The sequence below is a fragment of the Coloeus monedula genome, assembly GCF_965178545.1.
Source record: "Coloeus monedula genome assembly, chromosome: 1".
Taxonomy (NCBI): domain Eukaryota; kingdom Metazoa; phylum Chordata; class Aves; order Passeriformes; family Corvidae; genus Coloeus; species Coloeus monedula.
In genome coordinates, this window is record NC_138781.1 from 102,427,988 (window position 1) to 102,446,916 (window position 18,929).

Genomic DNA, 18,929 nt, shown 5'->3' on the forward strand with positions numbered 1-18,929 from the left:
GAAATTTCAAAACTGTGTCAGACAAAGGAAGAACTGAATTTTTCCCACCATACTCTGAATGAAAACCCTGATGACTACTACCACTTTGAAAACATTCAAAACTCCAGGGCAAGTTTAGTTTCCAAATGGCAAAACAGCATTTAAATTACATCACCAGCTACCAAAATATTTGACACACTCTTATGTAAGGATTTCCCAGCTCTGCTCTCACACCTACCCACGCCGCTTACCTACATACCCCACAAACCTTTATGTTGTCTGTAGTGTTTGTGACATGAGGAACAGCTCTGTCCCGCCCCCATCACTTTGTAGGAGCAGCTGCACAAACCCTTCGTTGCCATAGTAAAGACTTTCCCTATTCCATGGTTTCATTCAAATACACAGCAAAGATCCAGGAACACCAACCACCTACGGAGTTCCTTGGAGAATCTGGGCTTTACACCTCATCTTTACACCTCTTGTAGCCTGCAAGGTGCCATACAGGGGCACAATGAAACCCTGCAGTTCACAGAGGAAGAGAGGTAAAAAAGGTCCTGACTCGGTAAGGAAGGGATAAATGGGAGAATCTAGTGGATGTGGGAGTTTGAATTTCATCGTGAGATGAGGTATTTTCTTTTAGAAAGTGAATGACACCTTCTGCATAGTTTTTGAATGCTGCTGCAGCATTTGATTATGACTAATAGTCCCTGAAAAAATGAAATAAGTCTACATTCAAGACAATATTTTCTTTAAAATCAGAAAATAAAAGAGGTCCAGTTGAAAAAATGATGAACTATCACCCAGTCTGAATATCCATAAATTTCCTGCTTTCTTGTAAAGCAGTGAATGTTGGAAACAGACTTGTGATGTAAGTTTAGGGATTACTTCATCCAAGTATACACAGTTTTCTGAGCCTAAAGGCTAACAATGAGTCTGGCAAAATTCTAAAAAAATTCTCATAGAAATCAGAGTAAAGAAAAATGTCATTATACACTTAATGAACCAAGAACCATATGGAAAATTATGCTACTTGTGGGAATTTGGTTTACAAAACTAAAACCCAAAAGTACACAGATTCTGACTTATGTGAAAAAACCCCAAAACAAACTCAAAATTCTTGGTGTTGTTGATCTTGACAAAATTTATAATCACAGACAGACTGACCACTGGAGTGTTCCACTGTGTCAGGGGAGGCTTAGACTGGACTCTAGAGAGCATTTCTTTTCTGGGAGAATGGTCAAACACTGGAGCAGACTTCCTAGAGAGGCAGTCTGTGCCTCAAGGTGGTCAATGTTTAACAGGCATTTGGACAATGCCCTCAAAATTGTGCTTTAACTTTTGGTCAGCCCTGAAGTGATCAGGCAGTTTGACTATATGACCACTGTAGATCCTTTCCAATAGAAATATCCTATCCTATCCTATCCTATCCTATCCTATCCTATCCTATCCTATCCTATCCTATCCTATCCATTACAGAAATAAACTTCACAACACCCATGCAAGCCAAGTAAGCAATTCACCAGCTCTGTATTGCAATAAAGCAGCTAGGTTTTTACAGGGTTATAAAATTTCTAGACACACATTATACGGCAACACCACACATAGTTTCAGACAGGAAGTATGGAACAATATTGAGCTAAGTATGTATGACTAACTGACCTGAGGCTATGCTTTAACTTGCATAAAGTACATGAGTTCATGAATCATCATATGTATTCAGAATCTCAGTACTTGATCTTATACATAATTTAGGAACAGAAGAAAACATACTAAGAGACCAATGTGTCATGACATGGGATCATCCATGGATGAACTGTAGAATTTTCTTCTCCTGTTTCTCCTTCAGGAACTGAGTCAACTCAAACACATTTAGGCAGAGTTACAACATAAAAGAGCTTTGTTATACTAAGTAAATTTGAGTGGTGAAATGAAGCCCAAAAAATATATAAAATGTATTTAGCTAAAAATTTCGTGTATTCATTTGGTCAGTGGCACCCACTAGTATCTCTCAGAAATTCCCATACTTCACAACTTGAAATAGGAGGTGATAGGCACACCATTGCAAAAAGACATCAATAACAGCTGTTAACCTGTCAAAGCTCTGAAGATGTAGTGGCAGAGGTAGGATACTTCAAACTGAAACTGTCATGTTAAAATTAAAATTGAGAATATTTAATGTGTTTGTTGATATTTGATCCTGTAATGTTTGATGAGTATGCATTTAGGTTGTGACCAGGTTCAAAACACATGAAGATAAAGATAGTACAGACTTGTTTACAGAGCAAAGAAAAATTAAAACTTCACAATTAAACTAATGCTGTTATTCCCTCCAGTCTCACAGTTGTTTTTATTTTCTTATTTTAAGACATGTTGTGGATTAGCAAGCATAGTCCTGGAAGTGATTTTCTTGCAAAGAGGTGCTTACAGCTTCCTCTATGACCTAACAGAACCGACCAACTGGTTAGTTTGAATACTGACAATTTTTTAAGCCACTTAAAATTTTGACCGCCTCTGTGGTCCACATTTAAGAATGGACAAACCCCAGGAAAGGTCTCTCTTGCTTCCGGCTGGGGGACAGGTAACCTGAGGGGGGCCCGTACAGGGCCCAGTGAGCCCGGGCGGGGCCCTGCCAGGCCGTGCCAGGACACAGCCATCCTGGAGCCGTGCGGCCCTGTTCCACCGGCAGCACCCCCCAACAGCCCTGCTACGTGCAGACAGCACGGCCCGGCTCCCCCACCCCCCCACTCCAGTGCAGCCGAAGATTCAGCTGAAGCTGCCCTGCTGCCCGGCAAAGATCATTCCAGCTGTGGGGCTGGGTGAGATTAACCCTTTTAGTGGTGTAAGTTTCCTCCAGAACAGATGAAGCCTGCAGACATTAAGTAAAGAAGGAAGAGCTCAGATCCTGAGGGAGGAGAAAGAGGAGATGCTTGAAGCTGCGATTTGGTTGTGAAGCTATGGTGGTGATAGACTACGATGTATCAGAGTACCCGTTGTAATTTCATGAAAGCATGGGGAGTGGAGTGTTCAACTTGTACTTGTGAGCAAAAGTACCCGTGCTGGAATAAGCAAATGCTGAAGCAGCTGTAATTTGAGGAGAAGTTTGAACAGGGAGAGATGGAAGTGATGAGGACTTGCTCCAATCACGAGAAGACTTCTGTTCCTAGAGATACTCCCAGAAATAGTCCTAGAGATGAAGATGATGAGGACCCTTTTGCTCCCAGGGAAGGGGGAGGGCCTCTATTCTTAGAGATGAAGATGCTCCCAGAGATGGGTGAAGAGAACCTTTGTTTTTGAACAGCTCAACCTTAAAATGGTGCCCCAGTAGCTCAAGATTGGACCCTCAAAAGCAGTGTGGGAAAAGCTGCAAGTCGGGGGAAGGGACTCTCACATGCAAGTAGAGAACCCACTCGGGCAGCTGTCTCGCTGTGATACTGAAGCCATGAGAGGACCTCTTGTGGAGACGTCTCCATAGCATGAGCAAGAGAGACTCCTCTCCCTAAGTGAACTGAGCAAGGTTATTATGGAAGTGGTAACCTGACTGAAAATCTCAAGGGTTGTCTTTTTACAGTGGGAGAAGGGGGAAAGGTGGGGGGAGGAGAAGTGTTCTGAAGGTGTGGTCTGACTTTTTTTCCTTTCTTTTAGGTCTGTTAATAAACTTCTTTATATTCTTTTAAGTTTTGTGCCTGCTTTGCTTTCTCCTAATTCTTATCTCACAGAAGGTAAATAGTAATGAGTACTTTGGACCAAACCACTACACTAAATTGGTGTTTCTGCCTGGTTTCAAAGTGAACCCGCTACAAATTTACATTAATATTTTTAATTCTATTTACATTCTTATTAATACTCTGTCTGACAATACTGTAATTTATATTTATCCTCAGACTGCTTTTATGAAATGCCTTCTTCATTCTGTTCCATATAAGAAAAGAAAAATGACTCCCAGGATTATTTTTTAACCACCTTCCTATTCAACCTCTCCTTAACCCCAGTTACATAGCCTGATATTTGTATTCTTTGGTATGTTCATTATTTCCCTCCTAATAATGTCTTTTAAAGAAATAATACATAGAAACTCTTTGATACTATCTTCTTTTTTTTTTTAATGACAGAAATCTATCATGATGACTCTTTCATTTATATTAATTTTAAAGACAAGACTTGTAAATAATGAGACTAGAAATATACAGAGGCAGTGTTCCATAGAGGTGTTTATCTCCCAGGAAATGTTAAAAAGATCACAATCTAAAATGGCTTTTAGCTCTGCTGTCTAAAGTAAAACAAATGTTATAGAAAACTTCCAGTAATAATAAGTTATGAAACTTGGGCCATTATAATTTATTTCTGCATTTATACTTCAGTTTTACTAATGTTTGATTAAGTTCAGCTGGCTAACATCAATTATAGTGCTATCTTATTTAGGCTTATTATTTTGCACATTGTAAATTTTTATTCTTTTGAGATTACATAGTAAGTTTTTACTGGCAGCTCTTGAAAGAAGTAATTTATAGAGCTAAAAAGCTATAAGTATTTCCTCAGACTTCCTCCCTCATATGGGTAGTCATAACATAGGAAATCTACAGCTCTTAACCTCCCATTTTCTACACTTGAACAACTGTGAGGGCAGAAGCTACATCAGGAGTGTTTTCAATGGAAGTTGAGTGGCAGAGGATCAAAGCTGGCATTAGTGAGGAAAATCAGAGATTAAAATTCCAATGCTATGTTATCCTGGTGTAGAGGTTAGACAGATGAGGGCTGCTAAGAACAACTGTTCACATGCTCGTGTAAAAAACCATCTGAATACAGACTCTTTAAAAAAGGATCACCAAACCCAACATCATCTCTTGATGGCAAGGAGGAGGATACTCAGCATTCTTGTAGACAAAGCATTTATGGAGGATGAATTATTCCTTTTCTTTCTCTCCTCAGGACAGGACAACTGAGAAGATCTAATGGTTCACTACTGCCTCTGTAAACCAATTCAGTTCAGTAAACCTGCAGAAGCCTGCTCCTTTTAGGTAGTTTTTGGGGTTTTTTTGGCCAAACTACCAAACTGAATTGGCTCAGTCAGATAAGAGAAAGGAAGTGAAAAGAGCTTGCAGTCCAGTCTGGGGACAGGGAAGAGATAGAGCTGGCTGTTAGACACCCAAACATGCATCTTCCATGCTCAGCATCAGGCTACAGCCAGTGGGGGGATACAGACCATTTCTGAGGCTAATACTTTTTTTTTGCACAGTAATTTCAAGATTAATAATCCAACCAGACTTCTAAATACTACACAGGAAAAAACAAACAAACAAAGAAAGGGTCAGAGGGCAGAGAGGGGGAGGGAGAGAGGAAAAACCAAGAGGTTTGTTCAGGTGAAAAAAGGAAAGTTGCTGACACTCTCATGTGGATAACACACAAAATAAAAGCATGTAAATAGAAAGACTGTCATTGTTCTTTTTAATTTGTTATCTTGAAACTAAAAGCACTAAGGACCACTGCAATATTGCCCTCTCTCCCACAAAACAACTACAAAACAGAATTATCATCGCTATTACTGTGATCCATCAAAAAAGCAAAGACTGAAAAAAGTGAATATTCAGGTAACAATTTCCCTGAAAAGAATTTCAATTTAAGTACTAGCATTGGCCCAAAGTTGTTATTGTCCCAAACAAAGCAAGCATAAAACACTATCACTCTGCCAGCACAACATTTCAAATTCAATCAAGAAAACCACCTGAGCTAAATTAGATCAGTGTCCACTTTGCTGAATTTTTTAAATAAAATCCAGTCTGCTTTGATCTCAGTAAAACCAATAACCGGCTCGAATCCACACCTATGCCAGTGACTACTGATCTCATATTTCAGGTCTTTCTTCCAGAGTTACAATTCAAAAGGAAAATAGGCAGAGGATGAAAGCGTGCACATGATTGCCTTCTTAAACTGACTGGGCTTCTGCTTGAGGTGTCCAAGAGACAGATTTGGTACTGTATAAGCTGCCACAGAACATTTTTGCTTCCAGTCCCTGCACCTTCAAAGGCAATAGGAAGAATTAGTTTCCTTCTCATGTCTGTCTCTTATTAACATAGTTATCCAACATGTTACTTGGCCTGAGCAAAAGGTTTTTTAGCATAAAAATTAATTTATTGTTCAGCATTGTGGAAAAGAATTTTTGTGTGCAGGTACCTCCATAAATGGAGTAAACGTGGCCTGTGGCTGTCTGCAATACTTTTATCTGACAAGTCTCTGGCAGCAGTAACTAATTTTATCTTTTTTCTTTTACCAGAATTTGTTTCTGGCTTCTTTTTTTTGGTGTGTTTTGTACTTAGTTTTTTTTGCTATTTTTGTATTATCTAGATGATGTACTTTGTATATTTACTATGAAAGGTAATCATAATCTGTATAGTTCATCAAGGTTGCTCTGGTAGAAAAATTCACTTTAATTTGTTTTATAAGCTGTATTCACTTCTTATACTAAATTCTAACCTATCATAATCTGGTAAAAGTAAATGAAACTTCAGTGTATTCATTACTTAAAATATGTTAACATTTAGGATAGAACACAAATATACACAAGAGTCCTTTCTAATAAATGACTTCTAACGATTGGAAGGAAGAAGTAATGATTACTGCTGCATATCTTTTCTTTTTCTTATAGATAATGGATATAGCAATTCACATAATATATAATGGATACAGCATTCATATAATAATAATGGATATAGCATTCATCTTTCTTTACTTTTAAGAAATTCTTTCATTTTCATATATATATATATACATATATATATATATATATATATATATATATATAAAAGATTTAATTCAACACTGTTAAACTTGAGCTGTTCATTACAGAAAGGGTCAGGAAACAGCAAAAGCCCCCAGGTATAGATCTATAGATAAAAAAATCAAATGCCAAGCTTTGAGAAGACCTGAAAGACATTTATGACCTCTAAATCCCTGATTTAAGATATTCTTTTGCTTGTATTTAAATTTCCAATCTTATGGAAAAAATACATATAGGTATTTGGTGAAACTGTTGGAATTAGATGCAAATATATTTGAGAAATGCTATATAATATGTACTTAGTCTATTTGGTATCTTTAGATTTTGTTTCTAATATGAATAAAACTCAGATGTCGCAGATGACACATGTTCAGCATCTCACCAGCTCGGAGCAGCAGAGTTTCGAAATCCAAACTAACATTAGTTTATTAGTTGAACCGTAAAATCAACAGGTTTTTCAGCCTCTTTTACACAGCCCACAGCAGCCTATGGGGGCCTCTACTGATCTCCTTGTGCAGATCAGAGAGCAGCCTCATCCAGGAGACAAGTACATCACATCATACACGGCGTGGCTGATGAGTCATTTCTATTTCTCAGCCTGCTCTCGCTCAGAGTTTGATATTACAGACCATATGGCCACAGCCTTCATAAATGTGGTTTCAAGGAAGTCATCTGATGGCAGAATGGAAATGGCTTTGCAAAGCAGCAAAGCTGCTAATTGACAGGTGGAAGAGCTGAAAGTGATGGTTCTGTAAAAGGAAAATCCTGTATGATCCTGGTCTGAGCATTTATTACGGCAGCAGGAAAATGTTCTAATTTCTGTTACTGGTGTAGACACTTTAAAAGCAAGCACATTATAAAACAATGATGCTTTTTTCCTGTTTTTTTCCTATTATTCAACCACTTTTTGCCCAGCAGAATGCAGTGGTTTTTTGCCAGCAGTTCTACTGTACATAGACTTCCATTTATTCTACCTTGTGTTGGACTTTCCAGGAATTGCTCCTTATTAATCTTTATTGCAAACTCTCCTCTTCCTGCATTTCCTCTGCAAAGTTTGTGCATCTCAACTATTATGCAAAGGTTTCTACTTTGTGTAGTTTTATGGAAAAATCCATCTTCCTTTTTTTCATAAACCACGAAAAAAGGGCCATTTTAATGGTTTCCCAATTCAGATTCTCATAAAGGACATGCAAAGTCTGAGAGGAACATTCAACATAGCAGACTTTTGACATGGAAATCTAAGTCTTTTTCTAGTTTATTTTTAAGTGAATAAGGAAAATTGTATCGCTGTCCACGGCAGGGGACGTTGGAACTAGATGATCTTTAAGGTTCAGTTCCATCCCTTAACATTGTCTGATTCTCCAATATCTGAGGAGTAATTAAGAACAGCTGAATATTGGGGTCTCAGGTTGCTCCTTGCAAGACCCTTTGTCTCAGGAGAGTGAGAAAGATATTTTGACATTTGGTGGAGCATGGGGAATAGATGCATGTAAGTCATGTTTACATGACTGTAGGCATGTACACTATGGATGAGGAAAGGAAGGAAATGCCACAGTTAACCTAAAATCTCTGTCTAGGGAAGAAGATATGCAGAGAATCATGGTCATCTCAGAAGAAAAGCATGCAGACTAGGTTCCCTGATCTGCAAGTCAGCTTTCCAGAACAATCATTAAAGACCATCTCTACTTCTAAGCATGCAGGGTAAACATTTTACTTGCTGTCTTAAAAGAACTCCAAATCTTTCAATAGTAGTCACTTAAACACAGCTTGTGCAAACTGGAAATTCTGAACTAAAAATATTAAAATAGTTCTTTTTGAACTGATATTGCATTGCTACTTATAGTGTAGAAAAAGTAATTTCTTTCAGGGGTTAAGAAAAACAGAACATGTCACCTAGAAGTGTTTATACTGGATTTTTTTTCCACCTGTGAGGCCATGAGAAGCAATTAAAACTCATTCATCAGTAGTCAACACATAAGCTAAAGGTTTAATATCTGAGTAATAGAGCCAGAATTTCAGAGAAGGTGACCATGGATCTCATGTCTAATGGTATCCACCATTCCAAAAGGTCCCCTACAAAAGATCATTCTGCAGCACGCACTGAGGATCCCTGACCATGAAAATACATAAATCTGAGTCTGTTTTGTCTTAGCCACACAGCTGATACCATCGTTACAGTTGGATCCACCAAATTTGGTTTATTACCAATTTTTATAAGTTTAAATACTTTTGGTGAAAGGACCTTACCCTTGCCTTCTGCTCCATTTCCATCATTAATCTTTCATGTTGCTCTGCTATTGCCAGTGTTGCGGAATGGACCTTCTGATATATCATTTCTCCTTCTCGTGTTTGAAAGGTGAACAGCCCTTCTCCTGTGTCACACATCCTGCAGAGAGATTTAAGCAGAATGGAAAGAAAAAAAAAAAAAGCACTGTGTAATTTTATCTAACTATTATAATAAGTGCATACCTTACAGTAGCAAATGCCAACTTTAGAGATGCAGTTAAACTCTGAAATTCCAAACATCTGCAGTTATTTTTACCATCAGAGAGAGACATATTCCAAGAGATGGGCAGAACTTCATTAACATATATTTTTAAATTCCGTTTTAATCAACATCTGGATAGTTAAAAATAAGCTTTACCATGGAATAAGAACTTGAGGTAATAGAGTCAGTTATTTCTGCCATTTTTTCCTAATGTCTGCACCAGTAAGTGGGAGCTAAATTTAAGTCTTTTAACCTGTTGATGCCAGAAATACGTAGTACATCGTGACTTTGAAAATCTGACATTTTAAGAGAACACTGAGCAATTAAAAATGCTATTATGGTTAATCACTACAGAGAAGTATTGAAAGACAACATTAAAAGGGTTAAATTATTACTACCTCTGTCAGTACATTTTTGTGAGGCAGCATCCAAAGCTATCCTGATAATTAGAAAAGCCATTCAGTCTATTTGAGAATAGGAACAGTTTCTGTTGTAAAAGAAGATTAAATAATGAAAAAACCTCCAGAAATAAAATTTACTTTCTTCTTTTGAGAGAGCTGCGGCTGTTATCCTTATCTGTGATATTGTTCTGAGGAAGAAGAGTGGTACATAGTAAATACAGTGACAAAAAGGTCTGGGAAACACAGGAAATAGGAGTAGGAAACAATGTTAGATTGCTGTGTGACCATTACTTGGAGGATGTACATGCTGTTAAACAGTGGTGCAATTCAATGTATTTATATTAGTAGTTCCATTATATCATCAGTATCTGATTTATGTATTTTTTATAGACTTCTTGCAGTTTTAGAAACGGAATTTCAAAAATCCTTTTTATTTGGTCTGATACCTCCTGTAAAGATTTTCAGTTATTGGTGACAGAAAGTTTTTGACTTGAGTCACTGATGCATAACATGCATCAACAATAGAGAGATTTTGATTTGCCTTAAAATACCATACTGCTTTAATATTTTGGATGTTTACATTATTTTTAAGGAAATCAAATTTTGTTAATATCCCAGTATCTTCAGCATGATCCCAGAAAGCCCAAAACATACAGAATTTAAAAAATTTTAGAAAAATGTGTTCCAAATAGTTCAACATTCAAATGGGTTTTTAAATATCGTTATCTTTAGAATTTGCATCCCAGATTCTGTATGATTATTCATGAATTAAATTTTACAAAAAAATTCCCATCAAATGAACATATCTATACTATTTTACTTAAATAATAATTTAAATATGTCTCCTACTATATTCTATGCATGCACATACACACACTGTTACACTGCAGCTTTTTGAAAATACAATACTTTTTTTCACGAGACTTATCTTTTTGTCAAATTAGAATATGGCTTCCCAAACAATTTCATTTTAAAAGTCATCTAAACAGGACTGTTGTGCTATGTAAGGGACTACTGAGTGTTCAGAAGTTGCTTTTGATTTCAAGGTTGACCAGTGAAAATAAAACCTTATTAACACTTAAAAAATCTTTTCCTGTTCACTGGAGGAGACACACTACTGTGAGCCTCCTACAAAGAATTTATGCACGTCTGTGTTTGGGAAGAACAGGAAGTATTGGAAGCAGTAAACAGAGGTGCTTCTGGAAAATATCTGGTGAAAATACTTTGTAGTGATCAACTGAGGTATTGAAAAGAAATTCATAGTCTTAAGAATATATGATTAACAATATTGTCCATAATTCTGGAATAATACCAGCTTTCTTCCTTGCAAAACATATATAAAATACAATCCACTTAATAGATAGGTATTATTTAAACTGTGTTAATGTGATGTGCTAATTAAGAGATCAAAAAAGAAAGCTTTTGTATTAGATTCCAGTGGAGATCAAGATCCCTGCTGTAAATATTTAAGATGTGTTATATCCTTAGCCACAGTCCTCCAAAGAGCTTCTGGTGGAAATAAAATGTCCCCAGAGTTTTGTGACATTATGGCAACAGCCTTTCAGATCCCTCAGGGCATCATATAGCCAGTACTCTGCTCTTGTGTAAAGAGATCTTAATAAAATTCAAACGGCGTGAAATGGAAAGTCTGGGAAAAAGGATGGGGTTTCAGAAATTGAAGGAAAATATGATCTTTTTGTTGGTTTCAGAGGATAAAAAATCCTACAGGGATAAAAACAAGGAAGCAGGCAATGGGGCATGATTAACATTCAGAACTTAGCTGCCTGTTTTCACCACACAAATCCCAGCCACCAGCACTGCTGACCAGAGTAGGGTCTGTCCCTGGCTGGAGGCACTGGTGCACGCTGTGGCACTGCCCTGGCACCTCACCCACTGCACAGGATGCTGCCTTGCTTCCCAGCCTCAGCAGTGGTGGACATGTCACACCAGTGTTGGAAAGCCATTGCCACCAGCCTCCCCATGAGGGCTTCCCTGGCTAATGATGGATGGTATGCACACAGCTGCTCAAAATTGGAGGTGAAGGAGAATTATGGGCATCATTTTTTAAAGTGCTGAATTCCCCTAACTCAACTTGAAGTTTAATAGGATTTAATGCCCCAAAGAATGAAGCAGTTGTTACCTGGCACATCTGAACCAGGTAAAAGCAGCAGAAATTGTTAGCATAAAACTTTCTTTCTTCTATTTAAACTTCTTATTAATAATCTGTCTCCTAAGGGGATGAATCCCTTTGCCATAGTGAAGTTTTCCTGTTCATCACCTCAGAAGATTATTCCTTTACTCAGGTGAAAATCTGAGTTTAGACCTTCTAGTCTAGTCTAGTCCAGTCTAGTCTTGGGTATTTTCTATTCTATTCTATTCTATTCTATTCTATTCTATTCTATTCTATTCTATTCTATTCACAAACCAAGATCAATAGCCTCATTAGGGTTAGTTTCAGTACTAGAATAAGGAAACATAGACTAAAATAGAAGCACTCCTAAGTATGATGAAGATGGGGACAGGGAAAAGGTACTCTCCTAAGCTTAAGGGTTTTGCCAAAAAAGCAGAGGACCTTTACATATCCGGCCAACAGGAACAGACAAGCCCATGAGCTGAAACAAGACTTCTTGTCTTGTTCTATTTATAGTCCAAACAAAGCCAGTAGAACAAAAAGCTATTTTCTCTATGGTCCTTATAGATGCCAGATAACTGTCCCTATAAAGCTACAATTTCAGGTTTAGCCTTGCTAATGCGTTGGATTTTACAAGTCAAAATGAAGTAACTGTGGGTAAAGTCAAATTTATCTGTGTTCAAAGCACACATGGTTGATCAGCTGCCAATTTAATAGCATTTTCATAACTTTTGCATGCCCTAAAATCACTTTCAAGAAAAGGTAGGGCAAAGGTCTGGGCCTCTTTTTTCCTGGTACTGTCACAGTTAAGCAATACAGTCCTACTCAGCATGACCTTCACTGTTAAAAAAAAGTCACTGATTTTGTATACTTCAATTTTTTTATGAGATACTTACAGTCTGCGGGTGCTTGAAAATGCTGATCTATTTCTGTGTTTTTCAACTTTAAAACAGGGAAGTCATTAACCTGTGCTTTAAAATATTTAAGGATTCAGTGTATTAATATGTATGATGTGCTTTGACTGAAATAGGAAAGTGCATTATTTTCATATATTGTTACAGAATGATAAAACTGGACAGACAAGTGACAGCACTAGATAAACAGTGCCGCAAATAGTTGCAATTTTTTAATTATTGAAATACTGCAACAGCTTTTCACAACCATCACCATTACTAGATCTGGCTCAAGGGCCAGGAAAAAGAATAGAGAGAACGTGAGAGCTCAGCTTTTGACCGAGGGCAAACTGGATTCAGAGATCAACAGTGAAAGTTCCAGCTTTTATTGAAGGTAGAATTTTTGTTCAAGCCAAAGAGATTTTCCCACCACTACATTCCCACAGACTTTTTTCAAAATTTCCCAAATTTATACAAAGGTTTCCCACTGCCTTTGCTCACTATGTAACTTCAGTCTTTTAGATTAGAATCAATACTGTATATTAACCTTGTAGAATTCCCTTCAAAAGGAAATGTCATTGACTTGACCACCATTTACAAAAAGTACTTTTTCCAAAATAGAAGTTCATGCTGTCATGTCCTGAAATATTTTAAAAGTTTAACAGTGCAATATTCAGCAACTGCATGAGAAGACAAGAATTTGACATATCAGCTTCACTATTTCAGTTAGGGGTAAAATGTATTTTCACAAAAATTAAGGTTGTCTGAAAACTGAAATGCCCAGAAAAATGATTTCTTTGTTTTAAAATAAAGGAAAAATTACAATTGTAAGTAGAAAAACTTTAGCTCTTAATGTACCTACACTACATTCAAATTTTAATGAATTTGAATTAGTTCTTTTTACCAACAAATAATTTAGGATTAAAAAATAATGGCTGATTTATATACTCAAAAATGTATCACATTACATACAAATAACTAAAAAGAGGTAAACGTCCTCAAATAGAAACAAAAAAAACCATCATAAAAATGTTTACTGTTAATAACTAATTGCTACTAATAATTATAGCTATTAATAACTAATAGGTAATAAATAACTACCTTACTTAAGCATTTCTAGTTCTTGAAATAGAAATAGACTTTAAATTCTTAAATGAGAACAGGTCATGAATATGTAATGTCCACTAACCAGAGTGCTAAAAGTTAACAGTACCAAACTGGGTGTAATTGCTGTTGCATGCTCCAAAGCTAGTGTGTGGAAAATGGTGTCCTTAAAAGAGTGGAGCTGTTTACTCAGACACTTCAAGGCCCAAAAATTAATAAAATCACAGGGTCACGGAATTGTTAGAACTGGAAGGGACCTCTGGAAATCATCTAATCCAAGTCCCCTTTCCAAGGCAGGGTCGCCTAGAGCAGGTAACACGGGAACTTGTTCAGGTGAGATTTAAATGTCTTCAGAGAGGGAGAGTCCATGACCTCCCTGCACAGCCTGTTCCAGCTCTCTGTCACCCTCAATGTAAAGAAGTTCTTCCTCATGTTGAGGTAGAACTTACTGTGTTTTAGTTGATGGTGATTTGCTCCTTGTCCTGTCACTGGGCACCACTGAAAAGAGCCTGGCACCCTCCTCTTGATGCCCCGTTATGAGATGTTTGGATGTATTGGTGAGGTCCCCTCTCAGTCTTCTCTTCTCCAGACTCAACAGGCCCAGCCCCCACAGTCTCTCCTCGTAAGAGAAATGCTCCAGACCCCTCATCATCTTTGGGCCTCTGCTGCACCCTCTGCAGTACCTCCTTGTCTTTCTTATATCGAGGAGCCCAGAACTGACACAGCACTCCAGATGTGGCCTCACTAGGGCCAAGTAGAGGGCCAGGATCACCTTCCTCAGTCTGCTGGCCACACTCTTCCCAATGCACCCCAGGATCCCATTGGCTCTCTTGGGTGCAAGGACACACTGCCAGCTCATGGTCAACTTGTCACCCACCAGGACTCCCAGGTCCTTCCCTGCAGAGCTGCTCTTCAGTAGGAGCTGCTCTTCAGTAGGTCAGCCCCCAAATTGTGCTGCTGCTTGAGGTTATTCCTCTCCAGGTGCAGGACCCTGCACTTGCCCTTGTTGAACCTCATTAGGTTTCTCTCTGCTCAACTCTCCAGCCTATCAAGGTCCCACTGAATGGCAGCAGAGCCTTCAGGTGTATCCTGAACTCCCCCAGTTTTGTATCATCATCAAACTTGCTGAGGGTACCTTCTATCCCTTCGTCCAGGTCACTGATAAACAAGCTGAGTAAGACTGGACTCAGTATTGATCCCTGGGGAATGCCACTGGCTGCAGGCCTCCAACTGGGTTTACTCCTCTGATCACAACCCTCTGAGCTCTGCCTTGATCCACCTCACAAGTGCTTAGTTAGCTAACGCTTATTTCCTGTATGACAAAGAAGTAGTCAGATGCCACATATGGGACCAGACCTGTTACTTCTGAGTAGGAAATAAAAGTCAGTCTCTCTTTAAAGCCTTGAAGCTGTGGCTGTCAGTTATGAAAAAAACTAATTAGTATGCAGTATCTAACTCTGAACTGAGACACTTATTTCTTGTGTTGCTACAGCTTTGATTTTCTAAAAAGTGGTGGAAACTTGCAATTTTGCTTCCAATTTAATTAGATTATCAGTGAAGACACACAAACACTATCTCTCTTGTGGATATCTAACTTTTGTTCTTTCCTTGTTTGTTGTTATCTTAACTTGAGCTAAGCCATTTTGACAGAAATCCTGTTTGTTCTTTGTGTGCAAGGACGATACACACAGCATACACTAAAGACAGGCCAGCTAACCAGCAGACCTCACTACAAAATGAATACAAAGCTTCCCTGAGGGTCCAAATTCTTTGCTCATTCCAGCCTTCAACACATGCTAGCTTGCTTCCTGCCAAAGTTGTTCTTTTCTGAGAAAACAACAACAAAAAAAAAGTAAGGAAAGCAAATAAACTCTTTGTGGCAGGAGCATATTTAGATAAAAAGTTCCCTTTATGCCTAGGAATGCTTACCAAGACAACTGAAAAATAAACTATGCATGTTTTTATGAAATTGTAAGTCAACATCTATGTTGAAAGGATAGAAAAACAAAGGCAGGAAAAAGGAAATTGTTATAAGAATTTCTAACTTACTACAGAACAGGCAAAAAGGGATACTTTACATGGAGAATCCATAAGGAAAAAAGGTAACTTCATAAACAGAGTATGTGTGGGACCTAGGAAAGTTCTATGGGTGAAGTAGAGAGAAGACAATTAATAGAAAATGTGCACAAAGTGTAAATGATTCAGGTATACAACTTCGACAGCAGACATGGTCAGAAAGACCCAAAGCTGAGACGACGTTGGTGAAAGCAGGGAAGAAGTCCAGAGAAAAATCTGTGAATGGGAAATGAAGATCACCAAGGTGAAGCACAGCAATGATACAAAGTGCAACATTCAGAAGGAGTAGACAGAGAATCTGAGTGTGGTCTGTTACACATTCCGCATGGGAATAATGAGTAAAAATGCCATGCCTTGCTGTCAGCATTTTAAAGTTTTATCTGGAGTGTCAAAAGGCTATCCTGGCAATTTTATGATTTGAGAAGCAAATCACAAAAATGTTCTGATACATGAGGTGTCTGCCGGCCCCCCCAATCATGGTTATTTATTGGCAAGAATATGCAAAAGAAAAAGCAATTATGCATGCTATCTACTAATTGACAGCTATAGACATTCCTCCATTACACTTATTGTCATGTTTTTGCACTTAAGCTGAGGTGGGAAACTTTACACTGCTTTTGAATATGCTTATGAGATATAGAGAGTGGAATATCCTCGAATTTGGCCTGAGTTAATACAGGGAACTTCGAATATTATCACACCTCTGCTAAGGCTCAGCAACTTGATCATGGAGCTTAGCCCTGAAGATTTGTTCAAGGTCAGATCTCATGCTTCTTGAGTCATCCTCAGTGTTTTCGACTAAATACACTAAGGGATCACCATGCTATCAATGTAACTTTCCTACTAAGGCCATTTATAGAAACATTTTGCAATTCTGAGAAGGAAAATGTTCACAGATGGAGTGGAAATGATTGATGATGATTTGCTGCCAGGTAGGCGGAACTCCACCACTCAGAGGAATCCAGCAGTCCTTCTCTAATATTACCTAGACGATCTTAATGCATTCTGATATTGCAAATCTTTTAAAGATATTATATGCAGTCATGGTAGCAAAAATCTTATGTGCTAGTCGGATGAATACATTGCTAATCTTTCTGAGCAGAGATGTGATAGCCTACAAATTCTCCCTCTTATAGGGAGAGTTGTAGGGGCACTCACTTTGTGAGTAGAGTATTTTTCCATTATAAGATTATTTCTTTTTCTGCCTAAACCAAAACCCATTTAAGTCATATAATATATCAGAAACAAAAATTTTCTCATGAAAACATGTTTTTCTTTGTTTTGTCACATAGGACAGATTTCTGTACAGTACTGGTGGTAATTATGCCTCTTGGGATACTTTTTTTTCATTGACTATGCTGCCTCTACGGCCATTGTCTCTGTGATGCCCTCTGTGATAGCACATTTAGACTACTGGGGCATACTAGGGACACCAACCCTTTCCTGCATGTCAGATGTTTTCCACTTTTTGTTTAATGGAAGTGCAGAAAGCACGCTGTGACTTTGTCTGGACTACATCAATGATTGCCCACTAGCACTATAATCCTCTATTTCATTTCCACAGGGTTTACCCCTGTCTATCATAGGACACAGTGGAAAAAGGTAGATTTTAGTTTTTTTCCTGAGGTTCAGTTTTGATAAAGAAGGAGGATTCTATCTGGGACTTATTTCAGACAACTTTTATTTGTGTCATGGGTTAGCATAGCTATGAAAGTGATTTTCTTGCAAAGAGGTGCTTACAGCTTCCTCTATGACTTGACAGAACCCATCAACTGGCTAGGTTGAATACTGACAATTTTTTAAGCCACTTAAAAAAGCTTGACATGGCTCTGTGGTCCACATTAAAGAATGGACAAACCCTGGGAAAGGTCTCTCTTGCTTCCAGCTGGGGGACAGGTAATCGGACTGGGCCCATTTGGTCCAGCAGGGCCGTGCCGGGACACAGCCATCCTGGAGCCGTGCGGCCCTGTTCCACCGGCAGCACCCCCCCAACAGCCCCGTTACGTGCAGACAGCACGGCCCGGCTCCCCCCCCCACCTCCAGTGTGGCTGAAAACTCAGCTGAAGCTGCCCTGCTGCCCAGCAAAGATCATGTGACCAACAGCGATAAGCAAATTCCAGCTGTGGGGCCGGGTGAGACTAACCCTTTTAGTGCTGTAAGTTTCCTCCAGAACAGATGGAGCCTGCAGACATTAAGTAAAGAAAGAAGAGCTCAGATCCTGAGGGAGGAGAAAGAGGAGATGCTTGAAGCTGAAATCCTGTTTTAAAGCTATGGTGGTGATGGACTATGATATACCAGAGTACCCGTTGTAATTTCATGAAAGCATGGGGGGTTGGAGCATTCAAACTGTACTTATGAGTAAAAGCACCTGTGCTGGAATAAGCAAATGCTGAAGCAGCTGTAATTTGAGGAGAAGTTTGAACAGGGAGAGATGGAAGTGATGAGGACTTTTGCTCCAGCTGGAAGGAAAGACCTCTGTTCCTAGAGATGCTCCCAGAGATAGTCCTAGAGATGAAGATGATGAGGACCCTTTTGCTCCCAGGGAAGGGGAAGGGCCTGTATTCCTAGAGATTAAGATGCTCCCAGAGATGGGTGAAGAGAACCTTTGTTTCTGAACAGCTCAACCTTAAAATGGTACCCCAATAGCTCAAGATTGGACCCTTGAAAGCAGTTGTGGGAAAAGCCACAGTTTGGGGGAAGGACTCTCACATGCAAGTAGAGAACCAACACGGGCGACTCGTTGTGTTACTGAAGCCATGATTGAACTTCTTGTGGAGACGTCTCCATAGCATGAGCAAGAGAGACTCCTCTCCCTAAGTGAACTGAGCAAGGTCATTATGGAAGTGGTAACCTGACTGAAAATCTCAAGGGTTGTCTTTTTACATTGTCAATGGGAGAAAGGGGAAAGGCGGGGGGAGGAGAAGTGTTCTGAAGGTGTGGTCTGACTTTTTTTCCTTTCTTTTAGGTCTGTTAATAAACTTCTTTATATTCTTTTAAGTTTTGTGCCTGCTTTGCTTTGTCCTAATTCTTATCTCACAGAAGGTAAATAAGTAAGTAATGAGTATTTTGGACCAAAACCACTACG

At 38.7% G+C, this 18,929-nt stretch overlaps 1 protein-coding gene across 1 annotated transcript in view; it reads right to left on the bottom strand.

Moving 5' to 3' along the window:
• Positions 1-18,929, bottom strand: part of DOK6 (docking protein 6) — a gene marked incomplete at both ends in the record, with an annotated part of 249,450 nt that overhangs the window by 53,726 nt on the left and 176,795 nt on the right. Inside the window, one exon of the mRNA XM_082290095.1 lies at positions 8,999-9,137. Coding sequence (XP_082146221.1) covers positions 8,999-9,137 — 139 coding nt within the window. The remainder of the gene's footprint in view (positions 1-8,998; positions 9,138-18,929) is intronic.